This window comes from Anopheles maculipalpis, chromosome 3RL (assembly GCF_943734695.1).
Source record: "Anopheles maculipalpis chromosome 3RL, idAnoMacuDA_375_x, whole genome shotgun sequence".
Taxonomy (NCBI): Eukaryota; Metazoa; Arthropoda; class Insecta; order Diptera; family Culicidae; genus Anopheles; species Anopheles maculipalpis.
In genome coordinates, this window is record NC_064872.1 from 84,838,463 (window position 1) to 84,852,122 (window position 13,660).

Here is a 13,660-nt window from a genome sequence, read left to right on the forward strand (position 1 = left end):
CTCTCTCTTTCCTGCCAATTATAGAGCAATAAACCGATCATGGAAAAAAGGCGCCGTGCTCGTATTAACAACTGCCTGAACGAGCTTAAAACGCTGATCCTCGACGCCATGAAGAAAGACGTAAGTATTTTATCCTTTTTTTATTTTTTAACGAACTAAAATCAAATCCTTCTTTCAAGAAGAATTCTTAACTATTGAAACACTATTAACGATATGCCTTCCCACCCATCTCTGCTTTCTCCTCATCCAGCCCGCTCGTCACTCAAAGTTGGAAAAGGCCGACATCCTGGAGATGACGGTGAAGCATCTGGAAAATCTGCAGCGTCAACAGAGCGCCATGTCGCAAGCGACCGACCCGAGCGTAATGAACAAGTTCAAGGCCGGCTTTAACGAGTGTGCACAGGAGGTGGGCCGCTTTCCGGAGATTGATCCGCACGTTAAGCGCCGTCTGTTGCAACATCTCAGCAACTGCATCAACGGTGTTAACAAGTCGGATCTACCGAAGCGCCACCAGCAGCAGCAGCAACAGCACATCCTGCCCTCACCGCCAAGCTCCCCCGAGCAGCATCCGCACCCATACGGACTGGCCGGCCATCCTGCACCGCTCAGCGCTATCCAGGCTGGTAATGGAAGTGTCTATATGGCTGGTTCGAGCGTTCAGCTCATCCCGACCAAGCTACCTAACGGAAGCATCGCCTTTGTTCTTCCAACAACCGCAGCCCAAACGCTCACCGCCCAAGTGCAGCAACCACCCGTCCCGATGCTCGTACCGATCCCGTCCCGTACCGCTTCCACCGGATCTGCCTCCTCGAGCCATTCGGGTGCGTCCTCACTGTACGATCGGGTACCCCGGGAACATGCTACCTCCTCGCCGTACCACGCACCACCCAGCCCGGCCAATTCCCACTATGAACCGATGGAATGCCACACGTCCGCCAACGCCTACCACCATCTCCACCAACAGTCGTCGTCGTCGTCGTCATCGTCTTCCTCCTCCTCTTCATCGTTCAGCAGCCCCGACAGTCCGCTGTCGCTCGTCATGAAGAAACCGTACCACGATGACGATGAGGATCAGGAGATGAAACAGGAGGACGATGGCAAACCATGGCGCCCGTGGTAAATCGTGCGGTGTGTGGAGTTAGCCGGAGTCATATACACAACAGTACCTAAGGAAATATTAATGTGGAATTGTTTGGGGTTGGATGCTGTGCAGACTTCCTCGCATCGACTACTGCAGCGTTCCCGCAATGGTTCACCAACAAAGACATCAGATCCCTCACCCTCGGTCCAGTCAGCGGACCACCCTGGAACAGAAAAGTGTCATACTAGTCATACGATTTCCCGTACCGGTTGGGAAATTAATGCATCTTAGTGTGTGCCCTAAAAACAGGGGTGGTTGTTGCACATTCGACGAAAATCAGTGCTCAGTGTACCAAATATATCTGCGCCTGTGTCTGTTTGTGTGCGTGAGACTGGACCAGGAAATTGTCGGTGGCCATGGAACGGTGGTGGAAGAAGCAACATGTGTGATGCTGTGAATAACTTTTAAGAACTGGAAAAACGTTTACGCAAGGGCATTAGGAGTTTGAAGTGAATCAGAGAATGTGCGTGTGTGAGCAAGTGCCTCTAGCGAAGGAAGCAAAACGTGGGTTAAAAAGCTTTATCAAAATCTTTGTAGCTGTAAGTGGTGTGAATGTGTGTGTGTGTTTGCGTGCGTGTGAAAAAGAGTGTGAGAGTCGCGTTTGAAAGGACCTCCTCGCCATAGCCTCCTATTTTTGTTTTAAATCAGAGTTACTTTGTTTTTAACGTTTATTTCGAATGTGTGATTTTCTTTAAGCTTCCAACAGAATTTTAGCTTTGTAATAGTTTTATGGTTTAAGAGCTGTTTCTTTTTTTTTTTCGTTTGCATTAAAAGAAAACCAATTAATTACCTCCTTCTTGTGCGACGCGACAATTAATCACAAATGTCTTCCAAATGTCGTGTAGTATAACAACCACCACCACAGCCACACAACACTCGTTAACAAAAAGGGCGCAGTAGCAGTCTTCCAAAGCAAAGTAACCCTAGCAACCTGAGCTTCACAAGTGAGTGTGTGCGTGTGTGTGTGGTAAGGAAGTTCGAATTTTTCTCGAACTGTGTTACACGGTCGTGCTTTTTAGTTGCACTTATTAAATTAAAATGTAATTTCTTTTAAATTATTGCTCCTATTTTTGAGTTCCATTTGAGAATCTGAGGTTAAGAGTGTAACAAACAAAACGAAGGAGGGAATGATCGCGTGTGCTAGGAAAACGCTGGCGTATTAACCTCCTAGAATTTTTGTTTTGCTAAACAAAAACCAGAATTTACGAAGGCCAGACTTTCAAGTAAGAAAAAGGACCCAAGCAATTCATTTTGTGGCAATGAGAGGAGTGAGAAAGCAATCAATTAAGATAAAGAAAACAGAAAACAGATCTAAGAAACGCAAAGAGACACAGGTCGTTTCATTGTAAATTAGGCATTGCTGAGGTACAACTAAGATGATAGTTTTTATTTTTCTAACTTAATATAAATCATACAAAAACGGTAGGCCATTAGCTCGTTAGCGTTTAAGTGAAAGAATCCTATGTAAAAAACAAACTAGTTTTATTTTATAAACAAAACAAAAAATCCTAAGCACATCGGACCACCCCCCGGTGGCCGTGATTGTGCACAAAATGAGATATGAAAATATAAAATCGAAAATCATACACAAATATGATTATACAAAACATAAACCTTAACCTGTGTAATTGCATTTATTCATTTATGAAAAATTGGGTTTGCATTTGTCGTTGAGAAAAAAATAAGAAATGACAGGGTTTTGTGGGTGATATTCCAACCCGGTATTCCAACGCTTATCGCGCACCCAAGGACAGGGTAGCTTCCGCCTCATCGTCGTTCGTTTCCGCTCTGTTGTGGCCCCGGTGGCTGTTAAATAAGTTCCTCATCGCAGCGTGTCACCATGGCAAATGGCAAATTATGAACGGGATGGGAACCGTTTTTTTGTGCCCCCAAAGGAAGAGGATATGATGCTTTTTTATTTTACTTTATTTCGTTCATTTTCTGCACGAGGCCATCAGCAATCGATGCGTGACACGTACCCACGATGGCGTTTTGTGGCTGACGTCAATACGTGAGTTGTTGTTTTCTTTTCTCAAATACTTTTTTTTTTTGTGGGAGACAGAAGGGGTGTTACTTCACACCCTCTTTAACCATCAAACCCAACCGGGAGAGCTACAATATGGCTCGTGCCTTAATGTTGGGATTCCATGCCAGGCTTACTCACGGGTGCGAAGCAATGATCGGCCATCATTTAGCGATACATTGTCCAAAAAGGCTCCAAAAAGTTCCTCTTCTACCCCGCGGGCAAGTGCGTCAAGTGTGGCAGGTGTGAAAAATCATGGGTTGTGAGTGGTGAAGGGGAGTTAGTGTTTGTACTGTTGTTAGTCTTTTTTTTTTTTGTACTCTCAACCCCGTTGTACGTGATTCATACGTGTGCCGGTTGATTAGTGATGTGGAAGGTTAATCGTGAGGCAGCGCAATTGCGCAGAGCAACTCTACTGACCTCAAGCTCTTTGATTGGGAGGGGCAGAAGAAATGAGACTCAACAGTTCGTCCGCAGCCACATCATGTTTTCCAATTTTCTAGAAAAAAAATCGGTTCAAAATTATTGATAATAAGCGCATAAAATATGTTAGAATTCTGCAAAATCCCTTTTTTTCATGGAATTCCAGCTAGGAACAAAAATGAAAAATCCAACTTCTGTAGTAAGTGGAATCATCCATAGATGGCGCCAGTGATATTGTGTTGAATAATGTTCTGGGGCTATTTAAAACGTTTGTAGCATAAATCTGATTATTTCTGATATAAGGAAAACATTTGACAAGAACAAACACATTTTATATAATTACTCAAGCTTTGTGCTACGCAAAAAGTAAGAAACACAGAAAAATCTAAATTATGGAAACGGTCAAGATGAATTCTTATAAGAATGCTATTGAGCAAAAACACGCCAGTTACAATTCTCATATTCGTTCAGCATATTTCGTTACTATTCAAGAATGTGAAACAGAAGCATCAAATTACAATGCAGAACCTTTCCAGCAATTCTAGAATTTCCCATGAATTAACCAGACATCCGAGTACATCCGAACCAACGTCCACATTATTGCATTAATGTGCAGCTGAGTGCAATTGATCGAAAATGCGTGAACTCTAACGCCGATCGTTTCAAATGCCAAGTAAACAAACCAGCATAAATTAGACTTGAGCTTGTGCGATTTTAGATTCGATGACGGTCACGTGACGCTGCCAAAAGTGCATGGAGTCGGCCGACACAGCCTCGGTCGGTCAGGTCGGTATCGCGTGCATCCATCGGCTAGACTGTTGGCCGCAGTTTCAAAACAAACACCGACGCCTGAGACGTAGAACAAGAACTGAGGTTATTGTGCTTTCTGGTGAAAAAAATCCATAAAGTCCAGACCTAATCCGTCAAGACCTATGGATAGTTCGTCTTACGTACAGTATTCAACAACCAGGTATGTAGTGTGGAAAAACGATACTGCTATGCTTATCATGAAATTATGAAATTAAAAAAAACCCATGGAAAATAGTCTCATTTCAAACCAATCCTTGTTGCTAACTTCAAAGTAAATGATCTCCAAGAAACGAAGCGACTACGTCATCCTATCATCAATTCAAATTCCAACATCCGTCACGTGATTCCAAATCATTCTACATCGATGCGCATTCGCGCGGCACGAATGCACGAGACTTCCGAATGCAAGATCATTCCTAATGTTTCTTATGGAAACGAGGAGCGATCATCCGGACAATATCTTGCATGGGTGAAATCATCTACCATGCAGCAGACGACCTACTTAAAGACTTGTGCACGAGACTTGCCAGATATTGCGAATCCTGTCTCCAACCCACTCCGCAATCCAGGGCGCATGCTTCGGTATTCAAATTGTTTCACCCGACACGTGACCGGCAGTCCTTCGGTGAGCGGTGTCTCGTGATTTTGCCCGTCTGTTCATATTCTGCCCAGGGAAGATGGGGAAGGGTAAAAAAGTTAACCGCACAGAATGGTTCACCGTTACTCAAGGGAAAGTATAGCCCAGTGAGCCGTTGGGTCCGATAATAAGAATCGGAAAGCCCATGTAGATCATCGAACTTTTCCTTCGACGCATGGAACTGCTTAAGACCAAGAAGCATTCCACTGTAAGTGTTCCGCTAGTTGATTATTTGCAAACCTAATTCTTTGGTGTCAGTGCAGCAGTGCTTGGCATAAATCACCTCTTCCAAGCACCAGCCAACGCCGGCCAGGGTACGGCGTACATACTGTCAACTGTCACGTGCGATCGATCGGGCAACGGGTAACTTCAACAAGAAGTCCTCGTATTGGGGCTGCGAATGAGGGTCGATGTAAATTTGCGCTTTATTTCTACTGCAGAGTTTCGCTGTTATAGGTCTGATTCGTATTTTGTAACTCTCCCTAAAGCTAACCTTATAATCTTTCCCAGTTCGTGAAGCATGCAGCTCGATCGTGAAGCATGCAGAGATCGATCGAATACTCTTCGTATTCGATCGATCTCTTCACAATATCAATCAGCTGCCGCTCGAATCCTGATGTGCCTCCTTATCAGTGTGCAAGCGCGCTGTGACAAAGCCTGTTAATGAGGATGTATGTCCGTACAAAGCCCCTTAAGCAGCCCTTCTTTAACGAGCAACATTTCAGCAAGCTTGTTATCGTGCTGTCCATTTTATTGTCTAGCCATTCGCACGCCACCTAGTACCAGCAGGGGCTTACAATCACTCACTTCAAATCGCTCCAAGACAATCCGTGACCGGGGCGGCGATCCACTAAAAGCCGCGTGAGTCAAACGATTTACGATGGGATCGTCGAGCGCCTCCCGCGGCAGGCCAGCATGGTGTAGATAATTTCGCTATTAAACCCGCCGCTTGGTGTTGTCGGCAAGATTGGGTGGTGTTTTTTTTTTTTTTTGTTTTGTTCCTTCTGAACCACATCCCGTGGCGTATTTTTACGCGTTTTATGGGGTTTCCCACTCACGGGATGGACTACGGTAGCCCACTGAGTTGCGGTGTTTCGTGGCGATGCGAGCGAGGTTAAATTTAACGATCACGCCATGAACTGTAGTGGCCAACTTTGTGCCAGTAGTGGGTTTCGACAACAGACCGGGAGCATGAAATGAGTTAGTGAAATATTGATGCTGCACGGTGCGAACCGGTGGTTCCGCATCCGGGGATCGTTTGGGGCAACAAACACGGGCAACATTGTTAGCATACCATTGACGTTCGGCCATTTGTCATGATCGAGTGCGTGTAATGTGTTTTGCGAGCAAGAATGTGTCAAGGAACAGGTGCTAGGTGCGACAATTTGAAGCAAAAGGCGTAAAGTCGTTCCTGAATTCTCGTTGAAATAGTTTCGATATTCCTTTGGCCTATTCGCCACTAATTAGTTGAAATGGAATTGATGTTTTTGAAATGAATAACAAATACAGTGGAAAATGGAAAGCACGTTTAATTGAGGGACATATGCAAAGCTGTAAATTCAACAGACGTTGCAGCAAAGGCTAAGGGAGTACATTTGAATTTGACGAGCTATGTTCAATGTTTGAGAACTGATAAATCACACCAGTAGAGGCTGCGTCTGATGCAGCAACCGTTGCATGGCTAAAGTCAATCATCAGGTGGGCTTCAAATCGGAAAAGATGATGTGCTTTGAGAGTTACTGAAGATCACCATGAAATTATGACTAGATCTAATGACTTAGAACTTGCTATGTTACTAGTACTAAATGTTTTGTTGATATCCCCATCGCTGAACTTAAGCCATGGCGTGTCCAAAGATGTTGATTAAAAATGTATCTCCGTGCAAAATTCGTTGAGCTATCTGATGTATTAATAAGCAACCGCCCCAACAATCATAACAGTGTGGCAAAAACGCAATAAGTGCCATTTAATCCAGGCAGCACGCAAACAAATGCTACAATATAATCAAGGTCATCGGATGCCATCAAGATGTCCTATCGTCTCTCCAGCACCTGCACAGCTCACGTCCCTTCCGGGACCCAAGCAGAAACATGATTGTAAATATTTTCTTACACTAAAAGCCTTTTCAGCATTACTCCCTCAGTGTCCCGAACGATATGACACTTCAAAAGGGCACAGTGAGCTGTGGTTGTGGTTTTGCCACCGCTGACGTTAACGCTGCTGCTGCTGCTGCAACTGTGCCACATTGGATTAGAATCCAAAAAAAAAACGAAGACTAAAAAATAACCAACATTGAAACACATGTGCGCACATGTTCGTGTCCCGCACTCCCCTTCACTGTCCGCACATGACCCTCTCCCGCTCTCGTACTCCCGCCGTTCTCCATCCCTTTCGTATCATCTCGCGTGCGCCCTGTCGTTCGTCAAAATGTGTCGAAAGTATCCCATCGATTGCTTTGACGTCCGCACACTACCATCGCCACCACTCGAGAGTATTCTTGTGATGGTGAAGGAAAGGGAGGGAGGAGATGTGAATGGGGGTGGTGGGTGGTTAAGGGAGGAGGTGCAAAAACACACTGGCCAACGTTTTCTTTGGTTCAACCCGCTTCGCCACGGGATTGTCGACACGAGCGTGCAGTAAATCTCGGTGCTTGCCCCATTCCACCCCAATGCCGAGGCTCCCCGTCTCGCCCCCTTCTAGTTCCTTCCCTTCTCTACCTAGCTTCTGGGACGGGTTTTCGAACTCCACGCCACCGCCAGTCGGTGGAGATTATCGTTTCACGCTTCGATTTGACTTTGACAGGAGAACCCGCGACCGTTTGCGGCTTTTCTGGCCAGCGAAAGCGAGTACAGATTCACAAAAAAAAGGAACGAACCACACCATCGCATCCACCACCACCACCACCACCAACACCACAACGAAGAAGCAACTCGTGCGCTCGTGTACTGTTCTCTCGTGCGATCGGAACTTACTACTACTTTGGGTTGGTAACTGCGGAACGAACAGCAGCAGACGAAGAAGAAGAAGGGTGACAAAAGGGCACTCCCAGTGGATAGGTAGGTGGCAGTGGTGGTGGTGGTGAACGGCACCACAGGAACGGCTCGGGGAAGGTGGTTTCGGTCAAAAACGTGGGAACGGTTCGAAAAAACGGTCGGCAATTCCGTCCGCGTGGCTAGTGGTTGCGCGTGCGCGCGTGCTCACTAAGGCATCATTAGGCATTAGGTAAGGGGGAGGGCACGGAAGGCAAAGGAATGTAAGGGAGACGAAGTGTCGGTGTCGGACCGTTTGCGCTTCGACTCGTTACGTCGCTACGACAGGGAGGCTCATACTTTGTAGCACTTTGTGTCGCGCCACGCGGAACCGCGCTACTCGCCCTGTGGCTTTTGTGTGTACGAGCGGGCGCGTGTGTGTTTGCATGTACGCCCCCCCCCCCTCCCCTCTCACATATCTTGTGCTGCATCCTGACTGCAGCATCTTCTCACGGTCGGCTCGTGGGGCAATAGTTTTTTTTCCCTCTTCACGTGCCTCCAAACTCACCGCTCACCACTTGCATCAATCGCACTGATCGTTTCCGTTTTGATGATGATCGCGAGCTTCTATTTAGGGGATTAGTGATGTTTCTCGCACACGGGGAAGTATTGGGGTGAGAAAAGTAACTCAGTTCTTTTTTTTAATTTCCCTAACTAACCCGTCCCGTCATAGGAACAGTAACAAGCTGTCGGTACTGGATTGAAAGCGGTAAGCGTTGCGTCATGTGACTACGGTTGCGGGATCGATCGATCGTAATCGATTGAGTGTCTTAATTAAATATTTATCTTCATTTGGCGCCTTACAGCTGAATTCATTTTGATGCCGAGATCGAGATGCATTTGATGCTTTTTGCATTGATAGATGCAGCAGGTTCGATGTTTATCGTCAAATAATTCTCTTGATCTTCCTAGCTTAACAACCTACCAGGTCACGCCGGTCATCCGATGGCTTATTAGCTTTGTTGATACCAAGTAGTGAGATAGTTAGTCCTCATCATGGAAGAAGGGTTCAGACATAATTTGAACCACGGTTCTGGCGTTTGAATACTGGTGCTGCTCTCGCTTCTACCACCCAACCGAATTCCACATTTTCTGAGTTAATTGCAGTTTTTTCGATTGCAGATACCTTATTGGCGTGTTCATGCCGTCCGGACCAATTCTTCATAGCACCGCCCGATCGTCTACGTAGTATCAATATGGCCAGAAAGCGATTATATGGCCGGCACGATCCCCGTGGTCGCTAAGCCTAGAAGAAGATAATTTGTATTTTCTTCTGTATTTGATATAAATTCTTACGATCACCTCCGTCATGCATGACTTAATTCTTTAACTATTGTCATTTGTTGGTTACGCATCACTGGAAAATCTGTCATAGCTCGCTTTATGGCAGCATCTATAAAAAAGATAACGCCTTGTTCCCATCATCCATTTTGTATCTAATGGGCAACTGAGCAATGACTTATACGATGCAAAGAATGAGCAAACGCAGTTTCCCTGTGGCAACTGGTCATCATATCATAAACTAAATTGAATTTACCATCAGATAGCACGCGTGTGCTTCATCCACTGACTCACATCATTCTACCGTCACCGTTCTGTGCAGGGAAGAATCGGATAAAACAACATTTTTCCATCCCATTTCCATGGGCAGCAACGGGACGGCTACCGTAGTTGCAACGGCCTACCCTGAACGCGCTGACAAGCCGTGGTCCGTTTCGCTTCGTACAATGTTTGCTCAGCCTCATCACCTTACGGTCCCACCTTTCGCGTTTCCCATAACACCCCCCCCCCCCCCCCCCCCCCCCCCACTTGTCACCGTCGCCCACCACCATCTAAGCTCGTCTAAACGATCGTGAAACGCGGCAGTGAGTAATGTGTGGCCCTGCACTTACATGCCGCATTGTTTCGCCGCCAACCGACTGACAAGAGCGCACGCTTATTTGTGTCGCACGTCTTCGCATGGTCGCGGTGGCGGCGCTTTTCAACCCCACCACACCATCCCGCCCCCCTCCCTTCCTTGTGCTTCTCCCCCGGGTTCTGGTGGTGCTAGACGCTCGATCATGCCTGTTCATCCACAAATGACCACCGGCGAAGCGGCAGCAGCGATGCGTTGTGTTCGTGTGAAATCGCACTGTTTGTTGCACATGCCGCCTGGGAGGGAAGGGGGGGGGGGCGGTTTTGTCGGTACGGCAAAACCATTCCTCCCGCTACCTTGCTAAACAACACCTTTTCTCCCCTCGCGCCCTTTTTCTCCATGAATGAAGCGAAGAGTTCGGGATTCGGCGGGGTGGCGTTCGCCATCGACAAAAGAACGCGAACGCGAACAAACACATACACACCGACACATGAGCGGCAACATTGTCGTAATTATGGCTGGGTCCCTTGACAAGGCGCGTGGAAACGTGCGATGGTGCGATTTTGAGATAATTTTTCATTCGCGACGATTCGCGCAGGTCGGGCACACGCGCGCGCGACCAAGCACACACATACACGCTCAAACACGCACGTACGGTGCAACAGTGTTTTCTGCGCCATTCCATCCCCCGCGAGCTGCGGTGTGATTCCTTTCGTTCGCTTTTTGTATTATTTATTTTATTTGCCCGCGCAGGTGACCGTTTGATTGAGGCTTTGCTGCACGGGCATGATTGAAGCCCACTGGGAGGGTGGGATGGGTAGGTTGATCTAATGCAATTAGTGGTCTATGTCTCGAGTTGAGGGGTGATGCGGGGGGATGTGTGTGTGTGTTGGGGGCATAGTATGGATACGCCGCAAGTGCTAGAACTTACCGGCAGTTAGAAACCGTGATTGATGGCCGATACTTGCACGGGTAATTTTTCGCATTACGAACGATCCGCTGACGATTGCGTACAAGTACAATTTACGGTATGAAATTAAAACCAAAATCACAGCAAAAAAGGATTCTCAATCCATTTGCACGTGCAACCCGATTAGAAGGTTGTGCTTGGTTTCCAGTTAATTAAAGAATGTAGTAAAATTAAAATGAACTACCAATATTGAATGTTGAAATTGAATGCTCAGTTAAATCATGCTTGGTATATAAATAAAAAAAAAGTAGATCAACTTAGCAACTCAATAATTTGTACATTTGAAATTTACCATCTGTTAGAAGGGGGGGGGGGGGGGGGGGGGGACCAGTACATGAGACGGACAACAAACACCGGAACCGGAATCCAACCAGCTAAACTACATCTCGTAATACAATCTCATGCATGATCACATCTCAGTTCACAAGCATGTTTCGATGGCTAAACCACGACAAAACATGGCTTTGGCATGTTGTTAGTGCAATTAAGATAGTACCAACATCTGGCAAAACACTATTCATCATACACGCAGGACATTTTAAGTGTTCTATAAATGTTTGAGCAACGAAACCGATACAGGCAATAGTAATGGCAACTTTGGCTTGTTTGATCAAACCGTTGCTGTTCAGCGTAGTGATATTGCTGTTGCTCAACTTAGCAAAGGTGACGAGTAAAGTGTCTCCGTATGTAAAGAATGTGCCTTTTGTGACAAATAAATTTGGATTTCCAGGGCGAGTTTGCAGTACAGTTTGGTGAATCGCTTAAACCATGTCCGGGCGCGATGGAAGACACACTGCTCCTGGACTTATCCGAGCTTCAGGTCATTCCGGATGAAAACGATAGCATGGTACTGAACGGAAAAGTACGCCTGAACCGCGAACTTGAGAGCCCACTCGAGGTAAGCATATTAGTTTATGCTGTTACACTATAATTGCTTGCAAAAGCTTTAACATGAGCTTGCTTCTTCTCCTTGAACGGAAAGGTAAACATTTACACCAAAAGACTGGAGCAGGGCGAATGGAATGATGCGGTGTTGGGACGCAAGATACTTGACATTTGCCCATTGCTACAGATTAGCACAGAGCCCTGGTTCGTCATCACAAGCGTAATGGGCAAAAAGGACTGTCCATTCACTAAAGGCGTAAGTAGCGTTTAATGTTGACGCTGAAGTTTGGTTGAATCCAATAATTAATAGCTTCCCGGGGATAATTTATAGCACGAGGAATCCTTTGCGATGCTACCGGTCGGTGATTTTGGTATAGAGATACCTCCGGATTTCGTAGGCGATTGGAAAGGATTCTTCGAGGTAAGCTCAAAGGCCCAAATGTCCTGCATGATGATGGAGTTCAGCATCGTGGAGGTGTAGAAGGCTTTGCAGAACATCCTTACAGTACCAACACGATACGGAAAGAAGTAAACGAAGTACAAATAAAAGAAGGGAAAGTTATACATCACCCATCAAAATGCCGATTACTTCGGGAAGTTTGATGAAAGATCTATATTAGCATGCCAAATATCCATTAATTCATTGCAGAATTGCAAAATAGTACGTTGCAGTACATCGCACACCTTAAGGCACTAACTCAAGTCGTGAGGATGGATTTTTTAATTTTTGGAATAACCCAACAACCCATCAACTCCAAAAGCTCTCCGGCCATGTCCTAAAAACTTGAGGTAAAAGGTCGGAAAATTATGAGAACTATTGCGATTGCGTTTCACTTGTTAATTTGCATTTCAAATTGGTCAGAATCTGAGTGGCTTGGATTGCCGCCCGCTTCAGGAATTAAGAAGTGACCCGTTAGATATGACTGCGATCTATGCCTGTACTTTCTCTGAGTAGTAGAGGGTAGAGGGTGGTTTGTGCGTGCATCTGCACATACACAGAACACAACAAAGGTGCCAGTGACACTTACGTAAGCATATAACTGTCCCTGCTCCTTGCTGAATGTAGATGAGCCGGGTCACATCCCTAAGCAGGATGCAAAAAAAAAAAGAAACGAGGTTGCGACGACGATCGTACGCTCTGCGTGAAAGAACTTACACCCGGACTCTCACGAGCTGGACGGAGTGGACTTGCATTCCGATCGGACGGAATGTTCAGCTCTCGTTTAATATTTATGTTCTACCAAGGGACGGGACAACGGACCGATCGCCGCCGTCGATCGAGGCCAAGGTCCAGACGATGCCCGGCCCCAACCGATCTCTCTCCAAGGGTACGGACGACCAGTAGATGGTGAAATTTGAATATTTTTGCGACTGCTGATAGGACGTAATCCTAGTACTGGGTTGATTATGCAACGCGAGTTTTGTAGGGATCGTGTTTTTTGAAGGTAAAAACAACAACCGTAATAGAGCAGTTTTGAGGGAAAGAACAATGCAAAGTTAATGACCGCAGTAACGTCAGCCAGTAAGGGAAAGGCTTGTAAGTCTGTCTCCATGACGTTGCGCGTCAAAAACGACAGTCAACCCATAGGGCTAACCTCTGATGACCTCCGTGTGCTGTCGACAACCGCGGTGACCACAAGGCACACACGCACGCTCGCCCTTCCTCATTCTTGGGCCAGAAAGTTCTCATGTTCGCGATTAGCTGACGAAAGCATCGTCGAAAGCGACCAGCGCGTCGTCCACCCGAGGCGAAGCAAATCTATGCGACGTGTGACCCAACGGCACGGAAACCAAAGTCCGATTACGGCGGTCCCCGTACCATGGTTTGTGCGATCATTAGAATAACAAACGTGTGCGGCCAACGAAGCGCGTGTGCCGGTCGGCTTA

General features: G+C 46.4%; 3 protein-coding genes across 4 annotated transcripts in view; all 3 read left to right on the forward strand.

Annotated features, from left to right (window-relative positions):
* LOC126561420 (protein Smaug) overlaps positions 1-13,660 on the forward strand; it is a 469,519-nt gene that overhangs the window by 136,765 nt on the left and 319,094 nt on the right. The gene's annotated exons all lie outside the window — the stretch shown is intronic.
* Positions 1-13,660, forward strand: part of LOC126562512 (protein hairy) — a 579,505-nt gene that overhangs the window by 619 nt on the left and 565,226 nt on the right. The window contains exons 2-3 of the mRNA XM_050219048.1: positions 25-120; positions 251-1,137. Coding sequence (XP_050075005.1) covers positions 25-120; positions 251-1,120 — 966 coding nt within the window. The 3' untranslated portion in view covers positions 1,121-1,137. The remainder of the gene's footprint in view (positions 1-24; positions 121-250; positions 1,138-13,660) is intronic.
* Positions 11,477-12,254, forward strand: LOC126563131 (uncharacterized). Its single transcript, XM_050219756.1, has 4 exons — positions 11,477-11,551; positions 11,619-11,786; positions 11,871-12,029; positions 12,105-12,254. Exons 1-4 carry the CDS (start codon positions 11,477-11,479, stop codon positions 12,252-12,254), a joined length of 552 nt encoding a protein of 183 aa, XP_050075713.1.

Coding starts and splice junctions, on each gene's coding strand:
- LOC126563131 (XM_050219756.1), top strand. CDS start 11,477: ATGGCAACTTTGGCTTGTTTGATCAAACCGTTGCTGTTCAGCGTAGTG. Junction 11,552..11,618: donor TGTTGCTCAACTTAGCAAAG/GTGACGAGTAAA, acceptor TTGGATTTCCAG/GGCGAGTTTGCAGTACAGTT. Junction 11,787..11,870: donor AACTTGAGAGCCCACTCGAG/GTAAGCATATTA, acceptor TTGAACGGAAAG/GTAAACATTTACACCAAAAG.